The sequence below is a fragment of the Haemaphysalis longicornis genome, unplaced genomic scaffold, assembly GCF_048455015.1.
Source record: "Haemaphysalis longicornis isolate Haplotype H1 unplaced genomic scaffold, Haemaphysalis longicornis Haplotype H1 scaffold_18, whole genome shotgun sequence".
Taxonomy (NCBI): domain Eukaryota; kingdom Metazoa; phylum Arthropoda; class Arachnida; order Ixodida; family Ixodidae; genus Haemaphysalis; species Haemaphysalis longicornis.
Genome location: NW_027526282.1, coordinates 6,234,429 through 6,245,477, shown reverse-complemented (window position 1 = coordinate 6,245,477; position 11,049 = coordinate 6,234,429). Strand labels below are relative to the sequence as shown.

General features: G+C 49.8%; 1 protein-coding gene across 1 annotated transcript; it reads left to right on the top strand.

Annotated features, from left to right (window-relative positions):
• The first annotated feature begins 461 nt into the window (after window positions 1-461).
• On the top strand, window positions 462-4,911 carry LOC144166637 (uncharacterized). Its single transcript, XM_077696175.1, has 2 exons — window positions 462-599; window positions 3,709-4,911. Exons 1-2 carry the CDS (start codon window positions 462-464, stop codon window positions 4,909-4,911), a joined length of 1,341 nt encoding a protein of 446 aa, XP_077552301.1.
• Window positions 4,912-11,049: the final 6,138 nt, after the last annotated feature.

Below are 11,049 nucleotides of genomic sequence, written 5' to 3'. Positions count from 1 at the left end.
GCCAAAAGGGGTCATCCCTCCAACCGGGGAACAAATCCAAAGCCTCTTCTCTTGCGGGGAGTAAAACGAGATCCACCTCCCAACCGGCAGGGAGTAAAAAGGGATCCACGTCCCAACCGGCGGGGAGTAAAAAGGGATCCACCTCCCAACCGGTGGGTGAGAATGACACCTCGAACGCTCACCTCGCCCCACCTGGCAGCGACGGAACAAACTGGCCGGTTGGGAAGAATGAAGAGCAGGCCTTGCGGGGCAATGTACAGTACCCACTCCAAAACCAGCAGAACCATTACGACCCGTTTCCACTTCCAGAAGCCTCGACCTCGCCGCCGTCGACTGCAGACAATAGACGCAATGCCATAATCGCTGTGGTCGTGGTAATCGCCGTCGTAGTCGCCGCACTGCTCTTACTGCGGCTCTCAAAAGCGAAAATCTCCACCGAGGACTCCTCGACCACTTCGACCATGGGAACCAGTCTGCGTGGCTTGTGCGAGTCTGAGGCGTGCCAGCGAGTCGCCAGTCAACTGCGCCGAGGCCTCAACCCACGGTCGCCGCCCTGTGACGACTTCTACGAGCACGTGTGCGGTGCGTGGAAAGACCCGGTAAGAAACCCAGGGTTACCAGTAGCCTTCAAATCAATACAAAGACCTGATGAAAGTGAGCTGCCACGTTCTGTAAACGGCCTTCACAAACGCGAGCATGGGGTTGCAGCTACCTTGCCCGAAAGGGGAATAACAATTGTGCGACAGATTTACGAGTGGTGATACGCCTACTGGGGGTTACTGATGACTGACTGTAGGGTATAACGCGTCGCCGCAACGCAGGCTATGAGGCGGGCCGAGTGGAGGGCTCCGTAATAATTTTTACCACCTCAGGATATTTACCGTGCGTCGAAATCTCGTACACACGGGCGTTTTTGCTTGTCCTGTGGGATTGTGCCAGGGCGAGCAAGGACCACTTTGGCGTCGTATTGGCGTTGCATCCAAAGTCAAATGGACTAGTGACAAAAAATGCTTGTCTTTAAAACAGATAGGCATGCCTCTAAACTAGTTTCGTTTATAGACTCGCGCTAGGTTTTCAGCATTTTAGAAGCAAAGCATCTTTTACTCGGAGCTATGTCCATTGTCCATTGTACGTTGTCCGTTGGCGTCCGCACCACTCTCCTCATCCCTTCTCCACGCCAGCTGTGCGATAGCGCGCCTCTCCCTCCGTCCTCCTCTCCACGACAGCGCTATATATAACCGCGCGCACGCCCCGCTGCCTCAGTTGCTTCGTCGGTTGAGTCTCGCTCCGGCGTCTGATGAGTACCGACAGTCCTGCTAGCGGATTGGCTGACACAAGTTCAGCCAGCATCAGCCAACCAGTTAACATAGCCGTTTGTGAGAGGGGAACCCTGAGGGGATGCGAAGCATCGCGAAGTTTCCAACAACGTTCACGCGATGTGGGCAACCAACGCAAGTGAAAATCAAGGGAACTACGCGAAGCTTCGCATCACCTCAGGGTTCCCCCCGGGAAGGTGGTGTAATTTTTTTGATGACTGCGCCTTGTATGCAGTAACAAGGACCGTTGTGCCCTTTAGTTCGAAATTCGTGTTTTTTTTATAAACCATAGTAATCGCATTAGGCTGTTTACTCGCTGGAACCGCCGCCTGGTTTGCCGTGTCTGAGAGGTAATAAGGCAACCGGTTTCACACACATAAGAAAAAGATCAGGAGGGATAGCTCCACGTTATTTGAGGACACTGTCATCTGCAACTTCGGTATTTTTAAGCTCCCAGACTAAAAGTTTTCAAAGCGAGGGGAAGTTCAGAGGGAGTGAACATTCATTATTTCGACTGAAGGGAAATTTGCACACAGTTCAGGACGTTAGAACAGAATTCTTGTCGTTAGAACAGATAGGCATGTCTCTAAACTAGTTTCGTTTTTAGACTCGCGCTAGGTTTTCAGCATTTTTGGATGAATGTGCCTTGCAAGCAGTAACAAGGACCGTAGTGCCCTTTAGTTCGACATTCGTGTTTTTTATAAACCAAAGTAATCGCATTCAGCTGTTTACTCGCTGGAACCGACGCCTGGTGTTGCCGTGTCTGAGAGGTGATAAAATCTCTATGGCAACCGGTTTCACACACATAAGAAAAAGATCAGGAGGGATAGCTGCACATTATTTGGGGACACCCGTGCGCGGAAGTCCACCTGCCTGTATTTTTTAGCGGCCGTAATTTCTTGTGTGTGCACTGTCATCTGCAACTTCGGTATTTTAAGCTCCAAGACTAATCGTTTTCAACGCGAGGGGAAGTTCAGAGGGAGCGAACATTCATTATTTCAACTGAAGGGAAATTTCTACGCAGTTAAGGACGTGCCCCGAATAACTGAATGATTTCCTGTCATTGCAGTGCTAAATACCTTACCCTTATTGCAGACAAGTAAAGGCGTTTCATTTGTCTGCAACGCTATAGCAGAGTGCCACTTGCTGTCCGGGCGACTCTAATTCGTGGCGCCAGGTTGAGCTATAGTAGCTTGCACCAGCGGGTACGGGGCCACCTTGACATCGTTACCACGCCATTATTTGCTCCTTCCGAATTCCGCCTCGAGGCATTTGGAAAGTCTGGTGGTGATAATTCGAATGAGTGATAATTCGAAGGCATCGAATGAGGGAAGATGTGCTTTGCATATGCCAACTCATCTAGGTAGCCCGCAACTGCGGTATAACTACTAATTCCCCTGTGTTGCCTAGGCCGGAATCAAACCCCTGCTACAAAATTTCGATATTGGTATTGACGCCCAAACTTAACCAGGCCGCTTTGGTCTAAAGCTGACCCACCGATTGCACGAGCCACGAGTAGCACCTTCGCGGCGAAGCTCAAAACAGCGGTTGTTTGCTCTCCCTGATTACGAGAGCTCGTTATACATTGAGTGGACAAACTTGCTTTCAACTTTCAAAGACGACAGTCTTTTTGGGCTACTTAACCCAGACATTTTGGTCTGTCTGTATGTCTGTCTGTATGTCCGTCTATCTGTCTGTGACTCGATTCAGCCACCCGGTTAAGTAAAACAATGCCTGTGCAATAGTCTTATATAGTCACAGCTAAATGTACCCGTCTAAGCCCGGTGTAATGTTCATACCTGTCAACATTGTTGAAGAAGAACAAGACATTACGCAAATATAGGACAAGAAATTAATACAGAAGTGATATTTACAGTGTTCCTTTATAAACAATCATACATGCTTGACTTTTGCGAAATTAAATACTTCATCAATTGCAGAAAAAAAATTCACTCCGCTGTCGCCTGCTGTCGCCCGCGCCACTATAGCTTCTGGCGCCATTTTAAGAAATCAACCGGCAACAGTTATGAAAGGTTCCACTAGACAGGTTCCACGTTCTGCTTGCAACGCACGTGGAGTAGGGAAACGCGGTTCTATAAACGTTGAAGTAGGGCGCTTCGATTCACGCGCGTCTTCGCCGTACGGCAGCGTTGCCATCGAGACTCCCGGTTTGGAGCAATGAAACGCGGGAAATTTAAAATTATTTAAGCAAACCTTTGGCGTCTTTACCTCGGGAGGAGATCAATGCAAGAGTAACAACATGAGAGGTGAGCGGGAGAGCGACGGGAAGCATTTACATGAAAAAGTCGATAAAGACTATCGTCTTTTGACGACATTTGCAACAAAGGGAGTTGACACGCGGCCAATTTTTCTTTTACCTTTTATTTTGTAGGCTCACGAAGGCGACGAGCTCTTCCAAAAGCTTGTGGATGACGTTGGCGAGGCGACCAGAGGCCAGACGATCCCGACCACAGGACAGACGGCAATTCAGAAGGCTGCCATGGCGTACCAGTCGTGCGAGGACATCGTTGCCAAGAACAGCACCAGCATGGCCACGGCTAAGCGGATCCTCGAAGAGGCCGGTTTCTTCTCCTGGGCCCTCTGGGACAGACCGGTATCAATCCTGAACGCCACCTTCTTCCTGGCCCTCACGTGGCGGATCGCATCTCCTTTCAGGATAGAATACATGCAACACACCAAGCTAGGCTTCACGCTCCGTATTGCCCCGAGTCAGTCTCTGACGGCGTACGTCAAGAGAAGGCAGCTTCGGGACTGGTGTGCTCGGTCGGAGGTCATCTTCCAGGAAATGGAGGGGACGTTCCAGCAAGGCGGAGAGCCTAAGATAACGTACAATGAGTGGAAATTGAGCGATGACCATGTGACCAAAGAGTGGAATAATATACTGGTAGCCTCGCAGGGAGAACTTACAGCCTGGAACGAGTCCACCATCCACGAAGCCGTCAAGGGAATGACTGAAAGTGATTGGATATTTCTGCTTGACACCTACTTCAACAGCCCCAAGTCCCTCAGGTTTTACATAGACTCACCCAAGCTGTTCTCTAGTTTCACAGGGCTGCTCGATATCATCGGCGCAGACATGGTTAGACCGTACTACAGATGGTACATGGTGGAAATCTTAGCGTGTGTCGTCTACGCTCCCTGGATCATAAGAAGACACGGCGATTACAAGAATGCTTTGAAACACCACCGCAGGTTTTGCTTCGCCATCACGGAGAAGTCTGCTGGTTACGCGTTTCTCGCGCCATACGTCAAGACGGCGTTCTCCACGAAAGTGGAAGACGACATTACGGACACGCTTCGCCAAGTTCGAGGCGCCTACGCCACGTTGTTAGCTGAAAGCGAGGCCTTTCGCCCCAACATGAGCGCGCTTCCTTCGTACGCCACCAACTCGGGACGAGTCTTCGACCTTTTCCGAGTGTCAGGCGACGCTGCTCTAGAGGAGCGTTATGCCCAATACGAAGACATGACCTCTGACCCTTTGGAGAACTGGAAGAGGCTTAGGGTGGGCCTCACGAAGTCGTTTTACGGCCATGTCACCATGGATTCTGCTGGCGCTGCAGTGAAAACTGTGTGATTCTTCACACTCGACTACGTGAACTTTGACTTTACCCTCCGTCCGGACGTGGCTGTCCTCCCGTTTTTTGATTCAAGCTTGCCCGCGGAGCTAAAGTTGGCCGGCTTGGGCTCAATAACGGCGTCCGCTATGGCAGAGACGCTACATGCCTCGCTGGGCTGGACGCAGCCAGCTTCTCATGCATGGAACGAGACTCACGCCTGCATGCACGCCCATGGCCTTCCCCCCAGGACCTCGAGTGAGTCCGATCTCCTCAAACGCACCCTGGCGCTGGCGGCCGTCGTCACGGCTCTAAAAAAGCCCACCGACGGTGCCGCCCCGCTGGTTCTCAGAGACGTTCCCGAGCTGTCCGGAATTCAGTTGTTATTCGCCGCCTGGTGCAACCTCAAGTGCGGTGAGGCATACGGCCGGCAGCTATGCAACGAGCCCGTCAGAGAGCTGCGTTCCTTCGCCGATACGTTCCATTGCGGTGCTGACGCGAAGATGAGAAAGACAACGACCTGCACGGCCAGATGGTTCTAAATATAGAATGAGATGCTCCGGAGGACTTTGGACATCGTTGCAAGTGTTCATGTAACGTAGACTTGACGTTGGTCTGTCATAGCCTGCAGCTTTGCAGTGTATGATGCGTTCAGCTTAGCAGGCCTTACGGCTTTCTTCTGCCCGTATTTCTTTATCAGAGTCGCTCTTAATTGAAAAGTATTTTTTGCTTCACTGATTACAGATGCCATAAGATAACGAAGCATGACAATACGGAGGAAAGAAAGTGTACCTGCGATTTAACTGTTAAGAACACTTCTGTAAGTTTTTAGAATACTTAATCAATATATTAACACGCACAAAACCAATTAAATGCCCAGGAGGTGCTTTAGCTTCTGAAAGTTACACCCCCCGCCTTGGTCGTTTTTCAACCTTGCCTCCTGTTTTCCGTTTCCTCTCGCCTACAAATTTCTTCAGTAAAATTCAGGAAAGTAGGAATTGTTGGGGCGGAGATGTTTTATTTTTTAGTAGCCACAAGCGAGAGAATATAGGCCGTACCACCCTCAGAAAATTTAGCTTGCAGCAAAACTCGCTACCTAAAAGTGTCGAAAGACCAAAGGCAGTGTTAAAATTTAGCCCCGGCGAGATAAGCCTGCAGCCATTGAAATATAATATATATTATCCCGGTTGAGAGAGAGAGAAAAAACGTTTGTTGCGAGCATTTGTGGTGTTGCAGGAGTGGTTTTCTTTACACGAGACTCCATGAGCTGCTTTACCGACGGCTGCTCTCTCGGGGAGCAGGAGCTGTTCCGACAGGCAGGGGCTGGACAGCAGTGTCTCCCACTGCCCTTGAGGGTTTTGGGTGCGGGGAAGGCGTGGTAGGTGCTTGTTTTTTCTTTACTCTAGTGGAATGTCTGAGTGTTCTTGGTTGTTGGCAACATTGGCATTCTGCAGGATATTGGATCGAAAGATATCCGGTGTAGCCCTATCGGGTGCGGAAAGGTGTTTGTAGTCTTGTTTCCTTGGGTTTCCTGAGGTTTGGATGAGGGTCCGGAAAGTCCGTCGATTAACATTGTAATGTTGTATTGTTTCTTGGTAGGTAACAAGTGGCGTAGGTTTCCTTACGTCCTCCGAGGCCTCGTCCGCAAGTTAACAGGCCTTTTTGATGGGGAAATTCGTTGCCCTCCATAGAGCCATGTGCAGGCGTCCACACAATTCTCACATTTCTCTCGAGGAATTTGGTTGAGAGCATGAGGTACGTTCCTTGTGCCAACCAACCCGACTTAAAGCTCCTGCACGCTTTCTGGGAGTCCGTTACGATCGCCGTGGCTTGCGTCTGCGTGAGGGCCAGCGCCACAGCTAGCTTCCCCGTTTCTTTGGTCGATGTGGTCATCAGGGTGGCATGACAAGGAGCTCTGTCTTTGTGCTGACTACCACTGTCTTTGCACTTCTACCATGGATTGCGAATTCAGCCGTGTAGACCGTTTCCGGGAGGGTGCCTCTAGCTTCAAGCTGATCGGAGTGGTGGTTCCGGGGCAGGTTTTCTCATAATGAGTGGAATATGCCGCCACCGCTCAGGAAGCTCCTTGGTTGGCTTCACCTCCAGGGAGCTCCATTTTTTTCTAGTCAACATTTTTGACTGGTTTTTGTCATTGCAAGCCGTGCTTTCTGTTTGGAGAGGTGGCCCTCTATGAACTCGTTCACCGTGTTGCGAATACTCATGTGGAGGAGCCTGTCGGGGGGACTTCCCTGGTATGGTATTCTGGGGGGGTATGGTGGTATGGTACCCGTGTTATCATCTTTAATCAGTCGAGTGTGAATGCGTGCCAAGTGTGTGTGTGCGGGTCCATGGGCGTAGAGGAGCAACGACATATATTTCGAGCACTCACTTTCCTAATACTCCTGAATGTGCAACCGACGAGGAATATTTGTTTGTCTTTCACGTGTTTCGTAATTTTCGTACTGATATTTTTGTTAATTCCAAGTGAGGTGTTCATTTACCTCCAAGGATAATATATAACCGTGCCGTTATACTTTAAGAGCAGGTAAGCACGTTGAATGGATGACAATTGGTGCCTCAAAACCGCACGGCCTTGTCTCCCGAAACTTATCAAGGGGCAACAACATGTTATGCGAAACGGCAGGTAGCTAAGGAACCGAAAAAAACTGCCTATACCCAGTAAGAAACATTCCTATCGGTCGCGAACGCCGGTATAGGCGCGGACCTGACGGCCCTATCGTCTCCAACATGTGATGGGGCCAAAGACGTCACTTGCTGACGGCGTTGCGGCAATGGAGGTGGGCCACGATGCGGCCAAACGTCAGGCTGACAACGCCCTCACGTTAGGTCTCACCAGGAAGGCCCGGATGTGTGTGGTATATACTCGAAAACGAATCTAGCCCTTCATTCATATATGCGTTTGCGTTTTCACTCATAAGCAAACGAAGGTGTCCTCCGTAATCTGTGTCATTATGGACCCAAATTAAGTCCCTTCTCTCTCCCGCAGGGTTTTCTGGCAACTTTGGTAACTTTGACAAGGGTCTGGCAACTTTGCAGCCTTCTAGATTTTCTTTTTAGAATGGACTTATATACAAGTACTTAAAGGTACATCAACCTACCAGTGGCGGTGGTGGTAAAACATTTTTTTTTTTCAAGTGAGAGGAGGTTGGCGCTTGAAAGCGGGAGAAGCCATCAGTCCAGGGCCTCTGCAGCGGCTGCTGCCCTGCCAGCCCATTCGCATATTTCCAAACGCTCCGCTGCGCAGAGCACCCACGGGGCATGTCTCTTTGAGCGATGCAGAACGGTAATTAAATGCCGTCAATGGCCGTGCCCCAAACCTAAAGCGGCCTAAAGCATACCAATTCACTGTTATTAACAAAAGAACGCGTAGATTTGGGTTCAGAAAAAAATTAAATTTAGAAAAATAAAGGCAATGAAAAAAAACTAAGAGATAGACCTGCTGGGGCTCGAAGCCAAGCTGTCAGCGCCAGTAGTGAGTACTCTACATAGAGGCCACACCGTTTCTCTTTCACGGCGAACACGGCGCAAGATGAGTCACATCCGACGAGACGCCCCAGCAACGCATGCGTGGGAGGCTGCGGATTTGGCAGGCTGTCGATCTGCTGAGCGGCCGCTCCGTCACCGCCGCGACGGGAGCGGGCGCGATGTTTGCAGAACGACCTAAAATGGGCCTTGTACGCTGCGCCGACAGCGTGCCCGGCGAATCACGCCATGCGCTTCGAGGGCTGTGTCGCTGGGGGCGTGTCTCCCGTCGAAAGGTTAACTTGCGCACCCTCCGTGAGGCCGCTGGACGAAAGTAGTAAGGCTCTGTCTAGAGTGCCGTCCGAAGGTTTTATAAGCACGCCGCTATATCGACGTCCACCGGCGTTTTATGACAAAATTTCCGCGTCTGGCAGTACATCGCTCTAGATAACATAAAGCTAGTCAACCTAACCTAAACATAACATAAGCTAACCTAACGCACACAAAGAAATCATTTAAAACACCAAAACTAACCTAAGGCACAAAAATTACGGTTAAATAAAAAAAAACCGAGTCAAGAGCCGGTGTCGAACCACCGACTCGGGGTCTATAAGCTAAGACGGATCCTCTACACTACAACTACAGACTCTTCAGGCGGTGCTAGCCTAGTGTTAACTATTCGAATGTCGTCGGACGGAACTCTAGCCATGCCTGCTACGATCACCTAGTGTGCCGTCGGACGGCACTCTAGACACTGCGAAGTAGTAATGCTTAGCTTTAGAAAAGAACGAAGCATCTAGTTTCGCTTATACCGAGTTCTGCCAGATAAGCTCAGCCCTCTCGTCGCTGCAGACTACGGCATCTCGACCGGCATTCTTTCCCTTCCTTGACCGGCACGCTTCCCACAATCCTGAAGGAAGGGAAAGGACGCCATCATCCATGCCACTTCGTCTGGAATTGCGCCCAAGAAAGATGACCGCAAGACCACCACCTCGCAGGAGAAGTTGGAGGAAGCCTTATTAACGTGGTTCAAAGGTATGAGGGCTAAGAACGTTCCACTCAGCGGAGGAGTGCAACAAAAAGCGCTGTGTGTTCGCGCGTCTGCTGGAGTGCGGCGGCTTCAGTCCACAGGGGCCGGGAGGCTCGGGAAGCTCATGGGAACCTGTGAATAAGGAACCACTCCGACTGAGCTAAAATAGCTGCATCGCAACCCTTTTGCATATAAAGTTTCTCTCTCTCTCTCTCTCTCTCTCTCTCTCTCTCTCTCTCTCTCTCTCTCTCTCTCTCTCTCTCTCAGGGCAAGCCCCGGGCTTCCTTTAGACATCGACTTTATGGAATCAGCTGCTTGTAAAATGACAATCCCGACTTTACTAAGTTCCCGATTTAACGAAATAATTCGCGGTACCCGGTGACTTCGTTAGATCTGGTTTTAACTGCAGTACTTCTGCATACTGGTTCAAGATTGTGTTGGCTAATAAGTCGCACTTCTGTGGTCATTCACCGCTGACGGGGAGCCCGGTGTAAGGTATAAAGCGGAAGAGCGGTTAACTCTATGACCGCTCGCCAATCCGATGTGTCCGGGAACCTAGTGCACTTTCATGACTCCCTTAAACTGTGAAAAAGCGGTAAGACGGAGGCGTAGCATCGGTTGCGCTAATATATGCCATACATTGTGGCAATCTGCAATCTCCTTCGGGCACAGAGTCTTTTTGGTGCAAGCTACATCTCCAGAAGACTCACGTGGCAGTCAGTATCGTTTATCGCGCGCCTAATTCTTCTTTAAATCACCTCGAAGGCCTGAGCGGATGCGTAAGTGAACAGAAGCTTAATTGTAGCAATCTTGTATGCATGGGTGATTTTAATGCGCCAGGCATTATCTAGCCTTCGTTATCGTAATCTAGCCGAGACAATCTAATCAACAAGAGTTATTTAATTTTTGACTTTCCTTTGACCTCGTTTAGATTGTGGGAATCCCCAACTAGACACAACGCACTCTTAGATCAGGCTTTTGTTAACTCCCACCATGCAAAATAGGAATCGAATGCGAAGTTAGCGGCGGTATTTTAGACCACAGGGCGGTTTTGGCTACCTTAAATTTCCCCAAGTTGGAGGTGGGGGGAGGGCTTCAATCTGGAGAAATTGGAGCCAACTTTTTTTTATCCTTGAAATTAAGGCTCTTATCCGAATGAAAAGTCACCCCAGCCCCAGGGGTGGTATTCTCGTAACTGTCCCTTTTGAAAACGTCCCTTTTGCGTCATTTTCAATGTGGCGTACTTCCGGTTAAGCACTAAGCGTTGGCAGTAGGTTTGCCGCGCTTGCATTACGTCACTTCCGGTTGTTTGCTTTTAGCCAATCAGGGCTCGCCAAAAGGGACACTTTTGAAAGGGACGCAAAAGGGACAAAACTCGAGAATACCGCCCCAGGACTACTCAGATCTCGCAAGGCCACTCTGTATACTATAATTGCCTAGTGCTTACAGAAAATAGATATCGTGATTTTGAGGTTGCAGAGTGTCCTTGTGTGGAGGTACATGATTGAGCAAGTCCAATTAATGCACCGCGAAATGACTGCCCACCCACAGATGAACACTTTTGCTCGCTTGGAACGCGTACAATGTAAAAAAGTTGGCTCCAATCGACGCTGTGAAGGTGGTTGTAAAGCAAAGCTTTAAACGA

Excerpts from the sequence above, each read along its gene's own strand:
- LOC144166637 (XM_077696175.1), top strand. The coding sequence starts at position 462 with ATGGGAACCAGTCTGCGTGGCTTGTGCGAGTCTGAGGCGTGCCAGCGA. Across the intron at positions 600-3,708 it reads GCGGTGCGTGGAAAGACCCG|GCTCACGAAGGCGACGAGCT; the intron begins GTAAGAAACCCA and ends TTTATTTTGTAG.